The sequence below is a fragment of the Arvicanthis niloticus genome, chromosome 12 (genome assembly GCF_011762505.2).
Source record: "Arvicanthis niloticus isolate mArvNil1 chromosome 12, mArvNil1.pat.X, whole genome shotgun sequence".
Classification (NCBI taxonomy): Eukaryota; Metazoa; Chordata; class Mammalia; order Rodentia; family Muridae; genus Arvicanthis; species Arvicanthis niloticus.
The window spans coordinates 69,335,835-69,360,939 of NC_047669.1; the positions used below are offsets into that span (position 1 = coordinate 69,335,835).

Consider the following 25,105-nt stretch of genomic DNA (forward strand, 5'->3'; position numbering starts at 1 on the left):
ACCTGTGTAAAAGCAAACATGAAGCAGAAGAGAAGTTTTGGACTGATATGTTTTTGTAGCTAAAACACCAGGACTGGGGGGTGGAAGCCACCTGTGCTCTGTGAACTGTGAGAGCAGTTCTGGTTTCTCCTTTCTTTCCTTTGTTGTATCAGATCTGAACGCATGACAGTGTCTCCTTCCCTGACCCTCTGGGGGCCAGGCAGTGAGTCAGGTGTCAGGAGAACTGAACGATGCAGAGGGGCTTCTGCCCTTGATCTGCTTCACAGTGGGATTCACACTACTGGGCGTGCTCAATACAGACCATGGCGAGGGGAGGGGGCTGCCGGAAAATTGCATCTCTTAGACTGTCAGTTACAGTTTCTTGTGTGTCTCAGAGTATGTGTATCAGAACAGTCATGTCAGAGATAAACAGGTATGCATGTATTTCAGTTACCTCCTTTCTGTGAGTGCCACTGTTGTGCAGTGATCACAAATGTTTGGAAGCCACTTTATGTCCAGATAGGTTGTGATGACTCTTATATTGTAACATTTCGAGGAAGTGAAAGGTTTTCTCTGTATGATAGACCATGTTCTCGGTGATGTCATGTCTTTGCCTGACTTTGACCTCCCAGAGTGCAGTGTGTAGAACTCAACTTCTAAGATGTGTCCCGAGGAGCTAATTTCCAGTGCTGGTGACCCAATATCACCTTGTGCTGGTTGGAGTCTCTGGATGGAAAGCACAGCCTTTTCCTAATCTCTCCTCACTGTGGGTGAATGAGACATGGGGGCGGGGGGAGGGGGGGTTGCCACACCCAAATGTGTGACCTTTCTGCCCTGGTCACATCGGTGGACTCTTGAGTAGCAGGTGGGATTCCGGCTGATGGTTCTGGCTGCTCTTTGCTCGGATCAAACCTGTCTTCGGTGTCCTTCCTTTCAGGCATCCAGGCAGCCTGGGCCTCAGGAAGTTCTTGCATTTTCTCTCTCAGATTCGTGCCTTAAAAGTAGAACTGCTATCATCAGTCGGCTTTACTTGAGGCTTGTTGAATGAATTTAAATGGGTCCTTTGAGACTTTGGTTTCCATTTTTTGTGTGTGTACATACATACCTTTATTAATACTCACAGTTTGTCATTTAAAACACAGTTCCCACAGGATTTGTTAAGTGACGTCTCTCATGTGTGTTGCAGGTCGATGACAGTGAGAAGCATGCTTTCCACTGCTCTCCCTGATCCCGTTTGCCACCCAGGATGTCTGTGAGTGAGAGTGCAGTGTTTGCCTACGAGTCCTCTGTGCACAGCACCAACGTCTTGCTCAGCCTCAATGACCAGCGGAAGAAGGACGTGCTGTGTGATGTCACTGTCCTGGTGGAGGGCCAGCGCTTCCGAGCCCACCGCTCGGTGCTGGCTGCATGCAGTAGCTACTTCCACTCGAGAATCGTAGGCCAGACTGACGCAGAGCTCACCATCACACTGCCTGAAGAGGTGAGGGGCCACAGTGGTGGCCATTACAACCTATTGTTACCTAGCTACCTTCTGTATAAACTCAAACAAGCCCTAGTCTCCCGAGGAGATGGGTACCCAAGGAGCATCGCTGCAGCAGCCCTGCTCCGGCATTTGTTGTAGGAGTATTTACACGTGCAGTGATCACTTTGGATGTTACCATTGAACAGTGGGATATTTTGATACAATCCCTACATCATAGTCCACCTGATAGAGTATAAGCTTTTGGACAGGTTCTGGCTTAGGGGTTGCTGACTGTGTGATTAGGGGTGAGCACACCGTTCAGGATGTGCCCTCTCTCCTGAGACATCACCCACGGAAAACAGGCAATGTATAAGTGAATTTCTCCTTGTTTTCTTTCTTATTCTTTTTTCTTTTTGGATTTTCTTTTTTTCTTTTCTTTTCTTTTCTTTTTTCTTTTTTTTTTTTTTTGTTTTTTTTTTTTGTTTTTCAAAACAGGGTTTCTCTGTATAGCCCAGGCTGTCCTGGAACTCACTTTGTAGACCAGGCTGGTTTCAAACTCAGAAATCTGCCTCCTAAGTACTGGGATTAAAGGCATGTGCCACCACTGCCCAGCTTCTTTCTTATTCTTAACATTGTGCTTTAGTGAAAGAAGTGATGTGTTGTTTTGGCCAGTGAGATGGCTTAACAGGTAAACACACTGGCTAAGCTGTTGACCTGGTTTAATTTCCTGAACTCACATGGTGGAAGGTCTAGAGAAGCGAATCCCGCGAGCTGTCCTCTGACCTCCATGCATGGTGGTGGAACCCGTCCCCATCCCCTTTCCAATAAATAAATGTCAAAAATAACAAGTGGTTTGTTGTTTTACTATGGAGCCCTGTTTTACACACGCATTTCCACCCTGCCTGTATAACTCAAGCTTATAAATATTATTGTCTCTGCCATTGTCCCAGCTTCAAGGGGCTTGTCTGAGGTGGGGGAGGGCTGGCTGCACTATTCTTCCTGGCTCTGTTTACTGGAGTGTGTGCTTTGGCAGTCATGGCCCTTAGCGTATTTTGACTTTGGACACAGAGTAGTAAGGGGAGGAGGAGGAGGAAGTGTGTAGAATGGATTGTATATGACGTGTCATGCAGATGTTCCCCATTGGCCATAATTGGATAATCTCCAAACCAACCCCCAGGGAGCTTGTGCTGGTGCTGTATCTGTGTGGCTGCGGCTGGAGTGTTGAGGTGTGAGTCAAGGGTTCCTTCCCGGAGCTTTTACAAAGGGACGTGAGTCACAGTGCATGCTTTCCACAGTTCACATTTCTGCCTCTTGAAGGAGGTTCTCCAGGTAGAGCACAGCTTGTTTAATGGAGTTTTGAGAGGTGTATATATTTATCTACACGGGTGTGTATAATGTGTATATTTGGATGTTTCACGTCATTCTGACAAAGTATAAGTCACACATACATCTTCAAATATTTTAACTGTTTCATCACAGTGACAGACTGCAGACTGCATGTATTACTTAATAGTTTCAGCATATTTTGGAAAATTCTTACCAAAATTCTTTTTTTGTTGTTGTTGTTTTTCGAGACAGGGTTTCTCTGTGTAGTCCTGGCTGTCCTGGAACTCACTCTGTAGACCAGGCTGGCTTCGAACTCAGAAATCTGCCTGCCTCTGCCTCCCAAGCGCTGGGATTAAAGGCGTGCGCCACCACTGCCTGGCCTTACCGAAATTCTTATTAGGATTATTATATATCCAGTGCAGTTGCAAAGAGTAATGCAGAGTTTCCTTTTAGTCTTTGCTCAGTGTTCTATGGCTAACTTTTTATAATTAGTAATGTTCTCACAGAAATGTTGCTGTAGACACCGTACACACCCGGTAGTCAGACGGCTGTTCTCTTACATGCATTAATTGGGTTCTGTCGAGTTCTGTGACGGTTCCTGTATTCATGGCCAGTTAGGGTCCAGAGCAGTCGAACACCCATGTGTGCGTGTGCTCCTTATACTAATTCCTTCCCACACTTGGCCCCGGACTCCTTTCCCTCTTCTGGCTCCAGATGCTGGCAGCCACAAATCTGTCCTCCTCTTGTGAAGTTTGCTCGTTTCCGAGCAGGTGTGCAGGTGGCACCGTGGAGTGCTGTGTCCCCGTCTTGGGTTGCCCTTTTCCCACTTAAGACCATTCCCTTGATATTATTCAATTCCGTGTGTCAACAGTTTATTCTGAGTTGCTGCTGAATGCTATAATAGTTACATCTTAATTCTTCTTTTTAGAAGCTTTTACCCATTGAAGGAGCTGAGATTAGTTTCAGTTTTTATCTGGTACAGATAAAAGTGGGTAAAGGATTTTTTTCTTTTTTTTCTTTTTTTTTTTTTTTTTTTTTTTTTTTTTGTCAAGGACTCATTTATTAGGGATAAAAAAAAACAGAAGTGAATTTCTGGTCATAAGGTGGTTGCACGTTTAGATTTAGAAGAAATGACCACGTGACTTTTTAAAAATGGGTGTCTATTGGACATTCCCACCAGTGTTGGAAATGATCCAGTTTTGTTCTTAAAGAATTTGCTGGTATGTATTATTATTATTATTATTTTTTAGCTGTTGCTAGCTAAATGCTATAAGGTTAGCATGTTTTAGGCAAATCTTATTATTTTTGATCAGTTTGATAGTAACTCAAAAATGTTGGAGTAATTTACATATTTAACACGAGGCTGAGTGTTCTCTGCACGTTTTCAGTCTCTTTCTGCCCAGCTTGAAAAATATAAACTCAGTATAAATGCACAAATATCTGCTCAAAGGTTCTCCTGCTCAGTGCCTGGAGACAGAGTTTTAGAACCTTTGCAGTCTGGATCATTAAAAGTGTTCCTATTACATATATTCAGCATAAGACAGTAGTTCTGTTTTTTTGTTGTTGTTGTTTTGTTTTTAAAGATTTGTTTTATTTTTATTATTTTTATTACTCTTTTTAGCTATATGTTTATGTGCTTATGTGTATCTGTATGATACCAGTGCAGGTGCGAGCACAGGCATCCAATTTCCCAGAGCTGGAGTTACAGCAGCCGTGAGCCTTTCCGTGTGGGGTGCTGGAATCGAACTCAGACTCTCTGCAAGAGCTGCAGGTGCCTGTGATCTCCGAGCTATCTCTCCAGCAATGCTTTTCATTCTTACAAACCCCCTCTGTGGTTTATTGCTGCTCACATTTTTTGGGCCTCTGGGAGCTGTGCTACCCTCACACACCCACCATGGTCGTTGTCTTTTTCTTCCAGCAGGGCTGTGGGTGGATCTGCCCTGCTTTATTTTATAGATGTGTTGCTTCCTCATCAGGGGGTTGTGGCCGTGTCTTAGGAGTAGCTCGGACTGATGTGATATTACAGAATTGGAGGGTTAGTCCTGCTGAGTAGGGGTTGTACTCTGCCAGACCTTAGTTTTGCATATCCTAGAGCAGTGAGCGTCTCTCTACCTCCCCGATGCTCTGACCCTTTCACACAGCCCCTCATGCTGTGCCAACCTCCACCCATGAAGTTATTTTTGTTGCTCCTTCATAGCTGTAATCTTGCTACTTTCATGAATTGTAAGTGTGTGATAGGCAGGGTATCTGATATGTGACCCCAGTGAAAAGGTCATTCTATGTGATGTCCTACAGGGCTAGCTCTTCTGAGGGAATTGAAGTGTCTATTGTCTGGTGATCCCAGATCAGTCTGCCCTCTCCTTGTTGTTCTTCTGCTTCTGTTGTCTCCACCGGACAGCTGTTGAACCACATGTTTATTTTTATCTTGTGTATTAACAGGTAACAGTTAAAGGATTTGAACCTTTAATTCAGTTCGCCTACACTGCCAAACTCATTTTAAGTAAAGACAATGTTGACGAAGTATACAAGTGTGTGGAGTTTCTAAACTTATACAACATCGAGGAATCCTGCTTTCAGTTTCTCAAGTTTAAGTTTTTGGACTCCACCTCAGAGCAGCAGGAATGTGCAAGGAAAAAATGCTTCTCACACTGTCAGAAGGCAGATTTTAAATTTTCATTTTCAGAACAGAAAGACCTAGAAATTGATGAAACAGATGAATTCTTGGAAAAGAAAAGTGTTCAGACTCCTCATTGTGACTCCCAAAGGTGTCAGGACAATGTAAAAGCATCCCCTCCTCTCCAAGACAGTGTCAGTCAGACGTGCCAGTCCATGTGCGTGGACAAGGATGGAGCCCTGGCATTGCCATCTTTGTGCCCCAAATATAGAAAGTTCCAGAAAGCATTTGGAACTGACAAGATCCGAACTCTAGAATCTGGCACCAGAGATATCCATACTGCCTCTGTCCAGCCAAATGAGACGTCTGAACTTGAGTGTTTAGGGGGGGCACAGGGCTGTGCAGATTTACACGTGATTTTAAAATGTGAAGGAATGAAGCCAGCTATGGAGAGTGAACACACTAAGTGCAAAGACCCCACCCCTCAGTGTCCTGCAGAGCAGGCCAAAGTGACTCCCTTGCCTCAGGATTCTGCAGGACCTCACGGGCTCTACTCCCTGTCAGTCCTACACACATACGAGCAGTCAGGCGACGTGGGCTTTGCTGGGATGCAGAGTAAAACAGTGAAAACAGAAAAGCCTCTGTTGGGGCCAGATGCCCAGGATGAGAAACCATTGGAAAACCAGGATTTATACCTGAAGTCTAACATGGGCCCCAAAGAAGACAGCAGCAGCCTTGCGTCCGAGGATCGGAGTAGTGTGGAGCGAGAGGTGGCAGAGCACCTGGCCAAAGGCTTCTGGAGTGACATTTGCAGCACGGACTCTCCTTGCCAAATGCAGTTGTCGCCCGCTGTGGCCAAAGACGGCTCAGAACAGGGCTACTCGCAAAGGCGGTCCGAGTGTCCCTGGTTGGGTATCAGGATCAGTGAGAGCCCAGAGCCGGGCCAGCGGACCTTCACAACTCTCAGTTCTGTCAACTGCCCGTTTATCAGTACTCTGAGTTCCGAAGGCTGCTCAAGCAACTACGATTATGTTGCGGAGCCCCAGCAGGAACCTTGCCCGTATGCTTGTGTGATTAGCCTGGGAGATGACTCTGAGACTGACACGGAAGGTGACAGCGAGTCCTGTTCTGCCAGGGAGCAGGACTGTGAGGTGAGTGGACGTGTGCGCTCACTGTTCACCCAGGCCATTCACGGAGACGCGGGGAGGGGGAGGGAGGAAGGGAGGGGAGGAGAGACCACGTGACAGGCTCCAGCGCGGTGAGGGGTGAGGTGGAGTGTGTGCATGCATCGCATGTTGCTGTGCGTATTAATCATGGAGGAGACCACAACATAGGCTTGAGTAACTTGTAATCACATGCCTCAGTAAGGAGACCGGACAGCAAGTCTTTCATGAGTGGTAACTTTTAAGCGAGAATGTCATTTAGTCTGTAGTGCCTGTACCCCCAGGTTGTCAAACCTGAGACCAGTCTGGTATGTGAGCCGTGGCTGGCCGTGAGTAGCTGTAGGAATGTGGTGTGTAGGGAAAGCTTTCTCAGAATTGGTTTTCATAGCTTTTGATTTTATTTATTATTTTGTTTTATTTTTCTTTAGCCATTTTAAGTATTTGTTTAATGAATATCTTAATAATTTAGCATGAATTACATGCAGCTACTGACTTATATTAACCACATCAAGCTTCATCTGTGCGTTCAGTGTATAGAAGTTTGTACTTACTGCTTAATGCTTGCTTTCTGTAACATGTGTTTCAGTAATAGAAAGTAGGGACCCGTGCTTTAGAAGTAAGGAATCTTTAGTTGTCAAAAGCCAGTTTTTTCTTTATAGTGGCAATTCTCACTTTGCATCTCTAAATATTTTTCAACCATACTCTTTTCCATTTTACGTGCGTTTTACTTGCATTTTAAGTCTGTGACAACAGGAGGCCTGCCTATGCAAGTGTCATAAGTGCACAGCATGGTGTTTTTAGCTCTGCTCATTGCATTAGCATGCTGTATCTCTATAACCTGCTTTTATAATTGGAACTCACTGAACACCCGTGCCCCACCTCGTCTCCCAGCGGCGTGGCCCACCACTCTTCTGTCGCTGTTGACTTGTCTGTTTTAGTTATCGCCTGTAATAGTTAAGACAATGTACGATTCATTCTATGGAATTTGGTTGATTTTGCCTGGTGTAATGATGCTCTTCAGACCACAGCTTTCCTTTTCTTAAGGCTGACGAGTTCCACAGAGTGCGCATACGCCACTTTTCCTTTGTCCACTGAGCTATGTATGCATGGGGCTCAGGCGGTCTCTCTGCTTGGGTTGTTGTGAATGAGAGCACTGCAGTGCGTGTAGAAAGGCACTTTGAGGTCTGAACTCAGTTCATTTGGACAGGTACCTGGGGGTAGGAAGTACTAACTACGGGGCAGGCACTTTAATCTTTCTGAAACTTGATGCTGGTTTTCATAGCATCCGTACTGCTTCCTGCCATCCTTGTATCAGGACCCATTTCTCCGCATCCGGTTCTTCACCACTGTCTTTTACTTTGTAGCAATTAGAGGGCATAAGTCTGAGAAGGCTGCCTTTCCTGGAAGGAGATGATGGATTGTAAGGCCCGGGGTTCAGTCACTGGTACCTCTAAAACAGACTGACCAAAAATATTCTAGGAAAAAATATTCCTAATGTGTTCTAATACTTTCTTCATTGGCAAGTGAGATGTATACGTTTTGAGGAATACATATTAAAAATACTTTAGGCAAAACCTAAAGAAGTTGGTAACATATTAACTAGTAAAATACTGACATACAGTAGTAAGTTAGGTTCCCTTTAAGTTCATTACTGTTTGGCTGGTGTGTCTGGTTTGCTGAAGTGTTTGACTTTTGAATGCTCTCCCAGGCCGAGAGTGTCAGGTGGACTATTAGTTCTTACTGGGGTAGATTATGTACAAACTAATTTTTAAGGATTTATTTTACTTAGGTGTAAATGTGTGTCCCTGTGTGTGTATGTGTGCTGGTGCCCACAGAGAGCAGAGGTGTTAGATCCCTGGAGCTGGGGTCACAGTCAGTTGTGAGCTGCCCAGTATGGAGGCTGAACATAGAACTCGGCTCCTCTGCAGGGGCAGTAGCACCCTGAACCTCTGAACCATTCCTCCAGCCCAAGGTCTGTGTCTTCTGTAATGTGCTAAAGTCTCTGAAAAATGTAATGTAGGTCTTCCAGTGTAGCTCATGTGCAGTGCATGTCTTCACTGCAGTAGGTCCTAATGTTTACTTCACATTCTAGGTGAAACTGCCATTCAATGCTCAACGAATAATTTCGCTCTCACGAAATGATTTCCAATCCTTGTTGAAAATGCACAAGCTGACCCCAGAGCAGCTGGACTGTATCCACGACATCCGCAGGAGGAGTAAGAACAGGATCGCAGCGCAGCGATGTCGGAAGAGGAAGCTCGACTGTATCCAGAACCTTGAGTCAGAAATCGAGAAGCTGGTGAGTGGGTAGATGTCTCGTAGTTATTAAAGCCCAGATCTTTCTGTTTGTAGATCATTACTTAAATTCCAAGGTAAGATTCAGAGTTCAGATACCATTTAAGAGACATTAGGACGTGTTTAGGAGGACTAGAAGATGTAAAATAGGGTTTTTATGAATTCTTTGGATTTGTATGCAGTCTACATTTTTAGCATGATATATTAAAATGTGTAGGTGGGAAAGTATTTCTGGGTATTTTTAAAAATAATTTTCAATTTAATGACTTCTGTCTAATCCTTAGTGGTTGAATAGAGATTAAAGCAATTATACAGTACTTTAATCTATGATGTTTGATTCCTGTAAAAGCTATTTTCCAGTTGAGTTGAACTCCAGACCTGAATTACTTGTCCTGGTACCAAGACCAAGCAGATGACCCAGGCTCTCTCTGCCAAGGGAGAAGTCTGATGTGGTTAGAGTAGAAACCTCTGAGCTGCAGCACGATCCTCATTGCAGAGTGATTGCCTATTGGATCTGTCCCTGCCAGCTTCAGAGCAGAAGCTAATGGCAAGATTATTAATTTGCTCCCACTGTGTGAGAGGACGGTGAGGGTATAGGCCAGCTGAGGGCCACCTATGGACCAGGTGACAGGGCAGCAGCAGCCGGGAGACAGTAAAGAGAGTCCTCAGATACTCAGCTTTGTGTCTTTGCTGTTTAAGGGTGAAAGTTTAAAGCTGTGTTTATAACTAGTCTTCAGGCACTTCAAGCGAACATTGTAGTTCTGAGAGAGACTAGCAACAGGAAGATGTAAAAGATGTCTTCACGGTTTTAAGAGTAGTTTATTATGTATATACCACGCACATACTTAGGAGAGAGGTGCAAGTATGACTCTGTAAAACGATGAAGGAGAACTCAGGTGAGACCTCAGACTCACTAGAGTTCCTAGGGCCACAGAGCAGACTCACACAGGCAGCAGGCCTGCACGTACCGTTACACGCTGGCTGTCTTTCCTATCCCTCTCTAGCACTCAGCTGCCTCTGGATGGATGAGCTTGTAGTCTTTGTTGTCAGTTACTGTGACAGATGCTTTTTACACTATTGGTTAGGTGGAACTGTCTGAGGAGTGAACTAGAGCGCTTGCCTCTGCTTCCTGCATCACCTCCCCCCGCCCCCAGCTGGCAGTCTTCTCACTCCGGAAAAATAAACATGTCTGCTGAAGAGTCACTGTATTTTATGCACAGGGCACAGGGCTGTGTGTTTCAGAGTAGTTTTGCAGTTTGCCATTTCCTGGCTCAGAGGTCCCATATTTGGTGACTGAAGGCAGATACTAGGTTGCTGGATAATTTAAAAAAAAAAAATAAACAAACCAGAATTTCTGTATCTAGGGTGATGAGGAGCATAGGAGATGCAGTCTAAAGTGGGTGTGGGTGGGATCTTACTCACCACTTTGCAATTAAGATGTTCATTTGTGAAGAGCGAATGGTTTACTGTGTCAGAACTCCCAAGGATCACTTAGAGTCAGTGCCCAATGAATCCCAGTGATTTTTTGTTCCGGCCACATCATTGTTTACTTACAGACAGCTCTCCTGGTCTCCTCCTGACAGTGTGTTAGTTCACTTTCTATTGCTATGCTGAGCACCACAACCACAAGCCACCTGAGGAGGAGAGGTCTAATTCTCTTCTTTTTCCACAGTCCATATCTGGAGAAGTCAGGGCAGGAGCTGAAGCAGAGACCACACAGGAGTGCTGCTTACTGCCTTGCTCTCTGTGGCTTTGCTCAGCTACCCAGGACTAACTGCTCAGGGGTAGCACTGGCCACAGTGGGTAGACTTCTTCCACTTCAATAATTAATCAAGGCTTGCCTGCAAGCCATCTGTCGGAAGTATTTTCTCAGCTGAGGTCCCTTCTGGGATGACCCTAGCTTGTAAGACTGACCAGCTCAGTCGTGAACTCTGATCGGGCCTCCTCTGCTCCCTTCTTCTCAGCCCTGAAGGGCTCCTTTCATCAACAGAGAAAGGTCATTGCCTTCCAGTTCTGTGGCTCTTATTGTGAATGCAGAAATCAAAATAGCTAGTCCTCTTTACCTGTAGTATTGGTTTAGACTCTGGGTACAAAACCCAGGAACCATCTGCTGAGTGGACGAACCGATCTGCTCTAAGGTGGAGTCCAGAGGACAGAGCCAGGTCTTGTGAACAGCATGGAACTAGGAACCCATGAGTGGGTTGCTCCCAGCTCCTAAGGCATTCGTGAGCACGGTAACACTTCCAATTATCTCTAAATGCCCCAGGAGGAAGGAGGGGGACTGGCCTCATGAGGCTTATGTCCTTGTGTGTGACTGCAGAACAGAGACCAGAGCAGAGAGCTGAGAATGGAGTCTTTCAGAGCAGCACACACATACCATTGATGGGGGCTGCTGTTCTCACAGTTCAGTTCTGTCACAAAACCCTGCCTGGAGAGCCTGTTGGCTTCTGTGTGGTCAAGCTGGGCAGTGGGAGAGGGATCCCTGAACCCCACTCAGTCCTTAACCTCTCTCATCCTAGTCATTTACAAACTTCTATAGACTGCAGCAGATTCCGTTAGAAGTCTGATTCTCAGACTAGAACGCCATCTCAATGAGGAAAGAGCTTGGTGCCCAACAGCTTGAGTTTAACCCATGGAACCCACATGGCAGATTGAGAGAATTCTCTGTGACTGTCACATATGTGCCATGGCACATGACCGTCCTCCAAGTAAATTAATGTAATAAAACAAGCGCCCCCGAAAGGCTTCCCTGACAGACAGGAGCGTCTGTTACTTACTTATTTGCAGGGATGCTGGAGAACACAAACAAACCAAGCACACTACCTTATACCTGTCTCTGCAAGCTGAGCCCTTGTCAGTAGAGCCTCAGGCAGGTCCTCAGAAGGGAGCTGGAGGAACCAGAGTTATCACAAGAGGGCTTCCAAGTGTCTCACACCCCTGAAGACCCTCCAGAGGGGCAAGGTGTCATCAGGGACACCGATACTGCTAATTCTGTGCAAGCCAGGCCAGCATGTGCTTTTTTTTTTTTTTAAATGAAATACTTTTGAAAGCACTTTGAAGAGGAATATAGAAAGGCTAAGGACACAGAAAATACTTTGCTATAGCTGCACAGTATTTGCACTTAACTTTAGATACAAACTTGGAACTCGGAACTCTGCCACCACCATCTTATTTATCTTATTTTTGTATGGTAAGCCATGTTATTTCAAATGTTACAAAGTAACCCTGAAGTATAAAGTAAACAATTGATAATGAACTAGGTTTACTACTGAAGAAAAAACCACATTACACTGAAGCAGTTAGGATAGCCTGAATATACACTTGCCAGGGCCCTGGTGAACACAGCCATGTCCCAGCCTTCTGCCCGCTGGCTTGCCCTCCGAGCCAGAGCGGCACCCAGTCCTGGGAGCTCCACCGTGCAGGGCCTGTGCAGGTGCACGTTCTCTGAACCTTGTCTTCACGGAGCCCTTTCATGTTTGGATAGGTGCGGATATGCAAACACTTACAGCTTCAGGAAGGAACACGCTGTTCAGGTGTTTAGCCCAGGAGCTAGCAGTCAAGATCTCAGCCCAGGTGTGTTGCACGGGCACCATTTCCATGTTTGTACAGCAGACTAGTTGCCTCAGAAGACATGTCGTAGAGCATGTTCCTCTTAAGGACCACATGATTATAATCTTCAGAAGTTCTCCCCCACCCCCAGTCCTGAGCTTAGGACCTCACGTGTTAAGCCAGCCCTGACTGTTGCCATCCCCGTTTTGAAGGTCTCCAGGCGTCGTCTCACTGAAGTTGCCTAGGTTTGCTCTGAGCGCCTGCTCCTCCTCTGTTGGGGAGGTGTGACCACTCGCTGAAACGACCATGGGGGCTGCTTTCATTTACCACTTAGCAGCTATTCTGACTTGCCCAGGTAAATTGATGTTTTCAAAATAGAGTAAATGGAAACACCAGCTAGCTGCCATAGATGTGGCTGTGAAGGAGTTGCTTGGAGTGTGAGGAGCAGAAGGAAGGTTCTAGAGCTCATGGTGTGCCTGGGCACAAGTTCTCTTCTGTGGGACATTGTTATTTTTAAATGTGTGTGTGTGTGTGTGTCTATCTGTCTGTCTCTATGTCTCTATGTGTGTCTGTGTGTCTGTGGGAGGAGGGCATATGCACATCCCGTTCCTGTGTGTTCATGAGGGGCCAGAGGCTATTTGGGTCCTTTCTCCATTGTCCTCTGCCCTTTGAGGACACCTGCAGCTTGCTGGTTTTTGGCTAGGCTGGCCAGCCAGCAAGCCACAACCATCATTCTAAGACCTTCCATCCCTAGTGCAGTGTATGGCCACGTTTAACTTTTTACTTGGGTTCTGAGGATTTGAACTCACATCCTTATGTTTGTGCAACAATTGCTCTTGACCCACTGAGCCGTCCCCTGACTCTTCTTGGACATTTTTATTTAGTATGAATGTGGAGGGACCAGACAGACATACAGACAAGAAGTTACATAATATTTGTGATCTTTATAGCATCTCTGAGTAGTGGTTTTGATTTCTGGGAGGAAGCCCACACAGTCACCATTACAGGTAACCTTTCCTAATTTAAAAGGCCAGCAGCACTTGACAGTCTACTGCAGTTGAGAATGGCCTCACCTCGGCTGGGACAGAGGAAGCCAGATGTTGGTATTGCTGTCACTGAGTAAAGACGGTTCTTACTCTCTTCCAGGGTCTTGTTTCTGTTCCCACTAGGATGAGCTGCAGAGGTGCAGAGAAAAGAGGGCACAGATGTTATTCTCAGGAAGAGAAGTCAGTGCTGCTCTCCTCTTGACACCTGCAGATTGATTTTATCTGAGGTCTGTAACTGACAAATGCTGTGTAAGAGGAAACGACTGACTGAAGAGCGGGCTACACACGAACGAGCATGCGCACGCTCACTCTTCACCTGCTCCTGTTTGTGTTTGAAAAGAAATCTAAACATCCGAACAAACTGGAGAATTGCTTTGAATTATAAAAATTTATATTGTGCTTATAACAAAAGAATTCCTATTCATTGCATATTTAAAAATATGATGTTAATGTTTTATAAACACCACTAATAATTGAATTCTCACATAACACTGTAGAAATACTTTTGTGACTATGAAACCGTAAGAGCACTTTGAGCTCTTACTACCTTTAAACTGTTTTTGTTTAAACAGTTTCGGAGGGACCAAAAGTTTGACAGTTAGAAATTACTGCTGTGAAATACCCCATCTCAGTGGTCTCCAGCAACCTTGGCTCTGCAGAGCTGTCGGTGAGCAGAAAGCAGACGACGGTGGCCCCTGGTTCTCTAAGACACAAGTCATTTTCATGGGGGGAAACCTTTGGCCCTCGGTTAGCATTAAGTCTCACTTGACAAGCAGCTCGATGATTAGGTTGCCTAGCACATAAGAGATTAGAAGTGAGCGTTGGAAGGTCGGAGGTGAAGGAGGAGGTGGGATGAGGGGGAAAGGGGATGCTGTTGGCGGTGATGCCTGGTGTGGGCAGAAGGGACAGACCAGGAAAACTTATTTAAGTGGTACACTTAACCCCATCACTCCTTACACTATAGGAACTGACCTCCCAGGCATCTTGTATGTGTATGCTGAAGTCTGACTCCTGTTTACTAAGTCACTGTATGGATTCTTTAGAAGAGGTTGCATATTTAAGACATTGACTATAATGCTGAGTTCACAGTCATGTCTCAGGAAAGCAGGCATTAGCTGAGTCTTGCAGTGAGCTAAGTTCCAGGGGGGCTAATCTAGGAACTCTGTTGGTCTCCACACAGGGTCAAGTCTGTACTTACCCACAGTTCAAACCCAAGCACTCCCGACAATGAGTTTGCCTTGGAATCGTGGCCAGAACCCAGCCCATTTTGATAACCAAGTTCTTTCCCCTACTTTCTGCCTTACTTGTATTTCATTGTTTCATTTAAGAGTATAAAGATGTTTGGTGGTGGGTGCTAACTTCACACACATACGAGCACTGGTGTGCACACCTGTATTGAATTCCAGTATAGGGACTGATGTGCATTTTAGATGAAGGATTATGAGCCTTTGGCATTTGGTGTGTGTGTGTGTGTGTCTGTCTATCTGTCTGTGTCTGTGTGTTTAACTTTCAGTTTATGTGTGTCTTGTGCATGGAGTACTATGTACTTAGAGCAGTGTATGTGTACTGTGTTGTGAGAGGACACTGTCATACAAGCGCATATCGCACACTGAGAACGCCGTCCTCATCCCTTCTCACCTCCCACTCCCTTTCGTCTTCTTTGTTCCTCTAGACTTGTTTCTGCTTTCATATCATATGTGATTTTTATGTGTCTGTATAAAAAATCAAGGACCTATGTATGAGGGGGAACATTTGTGTTTCGAACACTGGCTTAATTCGCTTATTGTAAACTTCAGTGGCACCTGTTCTGCAACAACATAACCTCGTTTTTCTGTACGGTGGAAAAGATTCCACTGTGTACTGATGCACGCCACCTCTTCCTCTGTGGTTGGGCATCCTGGTCGGTCTCCTGACCTAGGTGTGTGAGTACTGCTGCAGCAAACATTGCATGTGTGTCTGTGCTGAGTTGGCGTGGGTGTGTGTTTGAGTTGATTGAAAGGCAACATTCAGCATGAGCTTACTGAAGACGACATTGTAGACAACTAGTGTTTGATTGCCTGAGAGATGCCAGTGGACACAATAAACACCATTGTGTTCTCTCCCCTCTGCACAGCAAAGTGAAAAGGAGAGCTTGCTGAAGGAGCGAGATCACATTCTGTCCACGCTGGGGGAGACAAAGCAGAACCTTACCGGACTTTGTCAACAAGTGTGCAAGGAAGCTGCCCTGAGTCCAGAGCAGATTCAGATCCTCGCCAAGTACTCGGCCTCGGACTGCCCGCTTTCTTTTTTAATTTCTGAGAAAGGGAAAAGTACTCCCGATAGCGAGCTTGCTTTTACATCAGTTTTCAGTGTCTCTGACGTGCCTCCAACTGCACCGCCTCCCTGTGGACGAGCGAGCAGCTCTGCCAGCCAGGAGCTTGTACAGGAGTCCCAGCCAACCGCCGCAGCTGTTCCAGAGCAGGCCACGAGGTTGGAACCCTGTCGGCAGAGTGCTGGGATCTCAGACTTCTGTCAGCAGATGTCTGACAAGTGTACTACTGACGAGTAAGCCACACGAGCATCCTTCAGCCCTTGGATTTCCCTCTGACATTCTGGCATTGTCTTGAGAGCCTAGTGTGGCCATGTCTTCTTGCTTTGCAGCCCTGCTTCCTCTTGGTGGAATTTCTTTAAGATGACCCTGAGTTCTCCTTGGTTTTCATAGGAGATCTGACGTGCTATCTCTTGGATGATGGAAACTCACATGTGAAAATATAGAGTGACCAGGTAATAATCTCCTAGTGTTCAAAATAACTACAGCAATGGAAGCTACAGTGTCCATTTCAACAGCTTGAAGCATCTGCACACAGTCGTCCTGGGCTGGGGATAACCTACTGATCAGAAAGAAGAATCCTCCCTAAGCATTGCAGTGGTGATCTTCCCAGAAGTGGGGTATTCAGTGTTTATGCAGAGCTGTCATGTGGAAAAGAAATCTCCTTTGAACTCTAACACTCTGCTCCTCAGCTCCTACCAAAGTCCAGCATGGGCTGGACCTGGTGATTGAGGCTGCCCTGGCAGGGCCTAGTCAAAGGCCACAGCTGGCCTGAGCTGGAGGCCTCTGCTGTCCTCAGTATTGACTTGGAGTTTAGGCTGCACAAACCAGAAAGTGTAACGTTTCCTGCTCTCGCTTCTGTTCCTCTCTGTAGTCTCCACCTTGTCTAGGCTGTTTGGAACTTTCTGTTCCCTGACTTTTCTTGTCCCATGGAGGAAGAAGTCGGGAGTTAGGCCGAAGCGGCCTGAGTGTGCACACAATCAGGCTAGAACCTTAGTTGCCACAGTGCGGGAGAGCTTCACTCTGCGTGAGGCTGCCGATCGTCTCATTGCAGGTCACCGATGACCATGAGGGCATTGGGGTCAAGGAGAAGGAAATGTCTGCATTGACCAGAAGATCAGCTTTCTAGCATCCTAGTGAAGACTTGTGGTCTGTAAACAAGCTGTGTTGGAGGCAAACATGGATCTGAGACTCTACTGGCGCTTGAAACGATAAAATTCCGTCTCAGTCCATTATGGGTTTGCACTTGAGAACCAGATTTAATCCTTTTATATTATTTTTTTCCTATTCCCCCATTTGGTATGGTGTAAAGGCACACACACCAGTTTGACTTGGGCATTGAAAGATCCATCTTGTGCCTATTTAATGTTGGTAGAAAATGAATTGATAATAATCTGAGCAGTTACCCCTGTAACATTTTGCAGTGATTCTTAGCCATTCTGGAATCTCACCCTGTAGACCTCAGCAGTGGAAACAAAACCTTGTTTTTACAGGTTCAATATCCATGTTTAAGGAGTGTGAGATGCCTTAACATTGGAGATATTCTGAGCACCGAGATGTGGGATATTCAGTCCTGACCTCATGAGGCAGGTTGCAGTCAAAACGGGACATTCAGAGTCTTCTGAATGCTACTTTATATGCCTAGGGTACATAGGATTTCATTAAGACTTTGGGGAAGGTCTGACCCTCAGGTTCTTCTAACCTGTTGAGAGCAGGGGAGAGTCTCAAGTCTGAAGCCGCTCTGCATCAGATATCCCCAATGAGGGAGTCCACAGTCACTCCCGAGAGCACTTAGAGTCCTGTGTCAGGGTGCAGAGGAACAGTCTGTAGGACTGCGTCTCTCCAGGACATGTACCTGAAAGAGACACTGCACTGCATGCTGCATCTACTGAAGGGCAGAGGGACGGGGAGGGAGGGGGGGAGAGAGAGTGCACATTACCCTGAGTGGTATCCAGTCACTGGCAAGCTGATGTTTGCCATGAGAAGAGCGGGGACCAGCAGCAATATTTTATGATTTCAGACTTATCAGATATTGCCCTTTTTCCTTGGGGTGCAGCAAGAGAGGGAGGAGGGGAGTTTGTGTTTCATCTTTGGAAGAGAAAATTAAATGGGAATTCTTTTGTAGAAATTTTGAAAAGTCCACTTAGCTTACCTGGGAAAGAGTGCTCACTGTGTGATAATGAATCCCATGTTACAAGAGAGTTTTGTGTGTGCGTGTGTGCACGCACATATAGTATATATATATACACACACATGTATACATATGTATACATACATATATATATAATACATATGTATGTATATGTCCCCATGCAGCTATTTGATACTTGTAAGTTTAGACTTCAACTTAACATAAAATAATATGAAAACTTCTCTGGTTTACAAAGTGTAAAATCTTATACAAGCCAATGGATTTCCTACCTCACTGTACACTCGGCTGTCTGTCATCGGTTCTTCTGTGTACATATGTCACATCTTTTGCTTTAAATGTAAATATTTGCTTTGGAAAGTTACCATTTTATGATAAAACCCAGTTCTCTCCTCAGTTTAAAGGTATTTTTTTTTAAAGACACTTGGTTTAAATTTCTATCTATGAACAGTTTAGCATTAAGGGTTAATTTTAATGGTGTCTGGTAACTGGCCAAGTGTAATATTTGGTAAAATCTAGCATTACTTTTAACAGCCAGCATGTAACACAAGTAACTACACTACCTCATACCTTTGTGATTTTCAAGTTGTATTAGGTGGATAGGACAGGATTTACCTTTGTCTTTGGGCCATAAGGTGGGTAATAACAGAAATATCGCATAGCACTAACGTTTATGCCTGTGTTAACGTGAACGTCTAAAACATTTTCTTTTCTAAGAAAATTTGTTTTAAGGAAATATTTTGGGGGGGGTGGGGGATGCCGGAGACAAATGATAGGATCATATGTGTACAACGTATGCCTTTCCTTCATGCAAGGCTTGGACAGTGTTTTTAGTTGCCGTTTTGCATAGCCACCCAATCAGAGCTCCTTGTTGTATGAGCCGGCCTTCTTAAGGCCCTGGGATATTTTTTTTTTTTTTTTTAAAGCTGTTATGTCTGACTCAATACAATAATGTCATTTTAAATTTTTGCCCCTTATTTGAATACTATAGCTACAATCAAAATAATTTGTTAAATTGTTATATTCAAAATAAATATCGATATAACATTGGTTGTCCACCTGCAAGCTTTATAACGATTTACTGTAGCTTGATGCTTAGCCAATTTTATGTTAGGAATTCAACATACATGAAACAGGGATGGCAGAGATGGTGTGAGGGCACTCAGCGTGTTAACAACTTGGAAAACAAGAAAGAGAAGCAAATGGCAATGTTACAGTGAATTCTCAGGTGAACTTTTTTCAGTTATGAAAACATCTATTTTGAATTTGTAAATATTTTAACTGTTTTATTAAGGCATGAAACTAAACTATTCTTTGACACCTGTTGGGTAGAATTCAAATTTAAGCCATAATGGTAAAAGATGGCATATTGATTGTAAAATAAATAATAATAATGATTTTTTTTGTATCTTTCATAATATAATTTTTCTAACTGCAATAAAACCACTGAACTTATATATTTCTGTCCTATTAAGCCCATGTTTCATTAGTAGTTTACCTTATAGTATTTAATTTACATTCTCTTTCAAATGTGCTTGTCTGGATGTATCAGTGTAAGTCTTAGATGGTGACACTAGGCTGACTGTTAATAAAGTTCCTAACATGGCTTTCAGTTGACTAGAGTTGTATATTCCTGTCTCACTGCTCATGAGAACTTACCATGTCAGTCATTAGGTCAGTTACCACAAGTCAGATTATGCGTTGATAGGTAGGAGAGAATTTTTATTAATTGAATATTTTATGTCTGGGGTTTGGGGGGGGTGGGAACAAAACCTCCCAGTTCTCTGGTATGGGAGATACACACAGATTTTAGTCTTGCATTTTCATTTACTTAGTTTCAGTGTGTGGAGTAGGTGCATGTGAAGGGTGTTTATCAGTCAGGGTGTGAGGAGGTGTGTTGGTACAGCGCTTGCTGTGGATCTGAGTTCAATTCCCAGAACTCATTAAAAATATTCCAGACATTGCCACTGGTCCTCGAGCCATGTGTGCCTCACAATGACAGCATCAGGGGAGGCAGAGTCTGGCATGTATGTCTCTAGGGCTCTCCAACCCGCCAGCCTGGCCTACTTGGTAAAAGTTCCAGGCCAGTGAGGATACAGGCACACAGATGTGTGCACCAACACATGTATGTGTGCACACACACAACACATTCACACTGAAGATTCTCAGATCTATTCATCAAGGACTTGAGAGCTGAGCTTTGAGCAGCTGCTTGGTTTTGCAGCCGTCCAAGGCCACAGCCTGTTCTAGTAACACTGATTTTCAACCATTCCAGTGTAGGATGCACACTCTGGCGCATCCTACGGTAACAGGCAACCAACCCTCACCAGTCGTTGTCTTGAGGCCCTGAGGAGACCGATACGGCATTAAGATGACATCTGAAAATGTTCAGGTGACAAGTAGTGTGATGTTTTCGGAGGGCTAAAGGTAGCCGGCCACAGGTGGACATAGTGTATAACATAGTAACATTCCGACTTCTAATCAGCCAGTCTATAGACAACTGCTGTCGGAATTCTCATCGACACTCTGGAGGAGGGAGCCACTTCCCTTCCCCACCAGGTTCCAGCTCCAGCTGTCACATGCAGGGCTGTAAATCGGATCCAGCAATGCACTAGTTAATTAAATCAAAGTTTCTTGTGTACTCTGAGCTACAAAACCTCATCCCTCCCATTTGTAATCCCCTTTCTCCCTCCTTGCCTCGAACCTTGACAGCATATCGGAGACTCTGCATTGGTAGTAAAGGAACACCGACACAGGAAGTTGCCCATGAGAAAGACGCCCATGGAGGACTACAGCAGTCACACTCTGCAGATGAACAAAAGCCTACTCAGCTTTTAATCAGGGGACAAATTCAAAGACTCAGTCCTGAAGTCTAGAAGGAGTAAATAATTTGCCCACCTGAACTCAAAAAGTTTAAGAAAACTAGAACCTCCTACAGCCCTGTAAGTCAGCAGGATGGTTCATGCCTAGGATGGAATGGAGCTTCTAGAAACCTTAGCTTTGATGCCCTGTGAAAGCCCCTGCAGGAACCTGGGGAGGGTTAGGACTAAGGCTCACAGTCTGATGTGATCACCGTTTAAAGCGATGGTTTTCAACCTTCCTAATGCTGTGACCCTTTAATACAATTCCGCATGCTGGGTGATCCCCAACCATAAAATTATTTTGTTGTTGCTTCGTAACTAATTCTGCTACTGTTACAAGTCATAATGTAAGTTTCTGCATTTTCTAATGATCTTAGGTGATCCCTGTGAAAAGGTCGTTTGGCTCTCCCCAAAGGGGTTGCAACCCACAGGTTGAGAACCAGTGGTTTAGCACATGGAAGTGGGCGTGATAAAGTTATCACAGCTGTGACCCCACAGTCATACTTGTTTGAAGTAAGCTAATACCAAGATGTAAACCACTTGTCCCAGATAAAGCTAAAGCCTCTGAACTCAGTACCTACGGTTGCCAGCATGATAAGAGAACTCAATAGTACATGGGGAAAAAAAAAAACATTGGCTTCTGCTTCTGAGGGAGCTGTTTGTTCTGGAACTCACAACCTGTGCTCGGACTGTCTGTTGGGACTGCTTAGAAATGGCTGGGTTAAAAAAAAAAAAAAAAAAAACCCAAACAAAAAAAAAAGAAATGGCTCGGTTTTGACTGAAAGCATGCTAGGGGATGGACCAGCCATTGCACGATCCCTTAATTTACACTGCCTGTTGGAAAACAGGACAATTCTGGCATGGGTTGAAGGAGCCTGATTAAGCAAACTCTCTCAGGCCTTGTGATTAGGCCAGGGTCATTGGAATGTGGCCTAAAAAGTAGCTGCCTGTCGGGTGGTGGTGGTGCACATCTTTAATCCCAGCACTTGGGAGGCAGAGGCAGGCGGATTTCTGAGTTCCAGGCCAGCCTGGTCTACAGAGTTAGTTCCAGGACAGCCAGGGCTACACAGAGAAACCCTGTCTTGAAAAAAACCAAAAAAAAAAAAAAAAAAAAGTAAAAAAGTAGCTGCCTAGGGATTGGCTGTTCTCTGTGTAGGCTTAAACAACACAAAGCACTGAAGAGGGGCGGCTTGCAGCCAAGGCTGGAATCTCTGCTCTTCACTCCATGGCCTATAGTACGGAATTTAGTGTGTCCCTCTGGCTTTGCCAAAATCTCTCTCAAAAGCTAGAACCTCAAGAGTGTTCTACATTCCAACGGAACCTAGTTGCCTTGGAAACTGAGTAATCAGTACATATTCCCACTTATACTTCAAAGTCTTAGAGATTCTTCTTTGACTGAAGACCACAGCTGAGGTCCTTAGCCCCGAGCACGCACAAAGCTTGCTGCTGGGGTGTCGCTGTGACTTGTCCAGCAGCTGCTGGAGCTGGAGAGGATTCCCACGAGTCTGCTGCTCACACTTAGCCAGGCACAGTGCACACTCTGAAAGGCCTCCCCCAGTCTACGGGGTTGGATGGAGCCTGGGAGGAATTTCTGCTGTTTAAATACCATGGGTAGTAGATTCTCCAAAGACGATAATGAGGGGCAGAAGTTCAAGCACGGCCAGGCAGTGGGATTCCCTGTTGACATTCCTTTCTACAGACACATTGGATGTCTCCCATAAAGTACTGAGTATACCAGGTGCTTCATTATAGGAATATCTTTTTTTTTTTTTTTTTTTTCTGGCAAGGCTGCTATGAGTACCTGCATGTTTGCTTGTCTTCAACACAGGTGACAGAGCTACAATCATCGTGTGTGTGTGTGTGTGTGTGTGTGTGTGTGTGTATGTATGTATGTATGTCATGGTTAACAGTCCCTTCGGAGTCATGGCAATATGATGGCGTCCCCAAAGGATTCTCACTCCAGTGAATGGCCACCACATTTCTGCTGAGGATCCAGTGACTTTGGCTTGAAAGTGGCTAAATGGCATTCTCTAAGCTAAGGCGAAAGGAAGGCAGGAAGGAACCTCCACAGGAACTCACGTTTGCTGGATTAAGCACTGCATTGTGGCAACCTTCCAGGTTAAAAATGCTCACCTAGACCAGCTTCGCTACCAAAGCAACTTGGCTACCAAAAGCCTGCTCGGAGCTTGCGCAGCATGCTATGCTCTGAGCCTGCGCAGAGCTGTGGCTCACGGATCCTAGACACACAAGTACTTTTCAGTCTGTTTCTCACGCCTTCTCTCTACCGTGCTACTCAGATATCTTTCATGTTCCTTCCCCACGGTTAAAACTAGAGAAGGGGAATGGTAGTAGATGGGAAACCAAATCAGATCCCAACTGCTGATAACGAGTTGCTCCGCGCAAGCGCAGAGTAACACAGTCCAGAACTAGGCAAATAGACTTCCAATCGCAGTTTCTTCTTGTTGGAGGGAATTTCCCTACATTAATTTTCATGGAGCGAAGGTCTCCTCCCAGCAGAACAGTATGATCTATACTGTAAAATGAGTTATATATTCTAGCTAAGCCTAGATTAGGTAGGATTTGAGCGACTCTCTCTTACATCCCAGCCAAATGTTCCTTGTTACCTGTTTCTCCTGGCCACCTGTTCATGTCCATCTCCTCTCACAGAAGCCTCATCCTCCCTTGGTTTCCTTACTTCTCTCCTCTGGTCTATCCTAAGACCTCCTACTCTGTCATCAAGTCCCGCCTTTCTCCACCGCTCTATCACAGACTTTTAGCCTTTTATTGACCAACTAACTCGGGGAGCAAGGCTTACATAGCATCACGTGGTGTACGTGAGCGTGAGGATCTCATGGAGCAACCGGATCTTGGGGTGCAGTAGTTAGCATTGGGAATACAAATACCAGACCAATCCCAACATTATACTGCTTCTGGGGGGAGGAACATTATTCAAAGGAGAAAAGTGACCAAGGAGAGATGAGAGTTACCAAGTTTCTTCCCTAATATCTGTCACCCAGGGCACTCCACCTCCAAGGGCTGGAGCGAATAATGTGGTTCAGGGGAAACACTTTGTCCAAACACTGGGAGAGGTATGGAGTCACGAATCTGGAAGCTTCGAGAAGTTTGAGAGAAAACAGCAGGGTGGCCTCAAAAGAGGCAGACCCCAATAAAAGCCCTGAACTTGTCCTCCCATTTTTACAGTACTTCTAAAATGGACACAAGTCCAGCTTTAAAATCAGAGTGTTCACCCCTGAGATGTTCCCTCCACCTCCCTCACCTCTGTTCCGTATGTTGTTCTTCAGGTCTAAAGGAAGCAATCAGAGTGGGCTTTCAGGACCAAGCAGACTGCATTTCATCTTCATTTAAACACAGCTATCTTTTCTGCATTTACTGCTCTCAACTCTGAGTTTACTTTTAGTTATTCTTAGTAAGTCAGTTGTTTCCTGAAGAGTTAACTCTCTTCTGAACACCAGTACCCAAACAATTTTGTAATTGCTATATGATATGATATATGATATGATAGTTTTCAGATATGCTGTTCACCACGTACAGGAAGTGCTGTTTGAATCTTGCTTTGTGATGTAATCATGTGGAAAGTTTCATTTGACTTAGGCAGCTTTAAATGTTGGGTAGAGGGTTACCCACTGGTGCCTTTAACGGAAAGTTTTCTGAGATCATTTTAAAACACGTTTTGACCATGGTTGCACTTTACAAGCACTCAGTATTTGAAGGGTGACTTTTAGGGAACCTTAAAAAGCCTAATCTGCCAAGGCGTCTTCCATGGCGTTCCTAGAGCTCAGGGATGCCTTGCTCAGATGACTCTGCTTCAGCTACACAGAGGAGCGGCACCCAGGAGTGGAGCTCACCAGGGAACCATGCATGGAGTTTACAACTTTACAGAAATGAGGTGTGGGTGGAACACGAACTGCTCCGATAAGGTGGGAGAAGTTGGCCAGCTGAAGAACTTAATAGATTGTGTTTTCCAGAGTCTGGGAGGGCAGACAGCTGTGGCATGCTTGAAATAGTCCGTGTGAGGTATGCGCTTAAGAACTAAAGGAATGACACAGATTTGGGCAGTGACTCAGGCATAAATCTAAACCCTCATTAAAGGGACCGGGAGGAATATGAGTGCATAGACCCTGTCTTAAGAGGCATCTGCTTCCGGGCTTGAAGCTTGACAGCTGTACAGCTAAAAGAAAACTAATTCTTCTTGGACGTGACTTCCTTATGTGTTCTTCATCTGTCAGTAGCATGTGTGGGTGTTATTACTACGCCTGACTTAGAGTCTCATGACCACCCTGTCTGGATTCGGGTTGCAGCAAACCCAGTCAGCTTTTCAGTTGTCTTATTCTG

General features: G+C 45.0%; 1 protein-coding gene across 4 annotated transcripts in view; it reads left to right on the forward strand.

Annotated features, from left to right (window-relative positions):
- The window catches only part of Bach1 (BTB domain and CNC homolog 1), a 34,920-nt gene extending 15,412 nt beyond the window's left edge, over positions 1–19,508 (forward strand). For 3 of the 4 annotated variants that reach the window (XM_034515656.2, XM_076943112.1, XM_076943113.1), the window contains exons 2-5: positions 1,166–1,459; positions 5,207–6,532; positions 8,637–8,843; positions 15,548–19,508. In XM_034515656.2, coding sequence (XP_034371547.1) covers positions 1,226–1,459; positions 5,207–6,532; positions 8,637–8,843; positions 15,548–15,982 — 2,202 coding nt within the window. In that variant the 5' untranslated portion in view covers positions 1,166–1,225 and the 3' untranslated portion in view covers positions 15,983–19,508. Of the gene's footprint in view, positions 1–1,165; positions 1,460–5,206; positions 6,533–8,636; positions 8,844–12,600; positions 12,744–15,547 lie in introns of all 4 variants that reach the window. The other variant, XR_013113639.1, reaches the window with a different exon arrangement.
- The last annotated feature ends 5,597 nt before the right edge of the window (positions 19,509–25,105 follow it).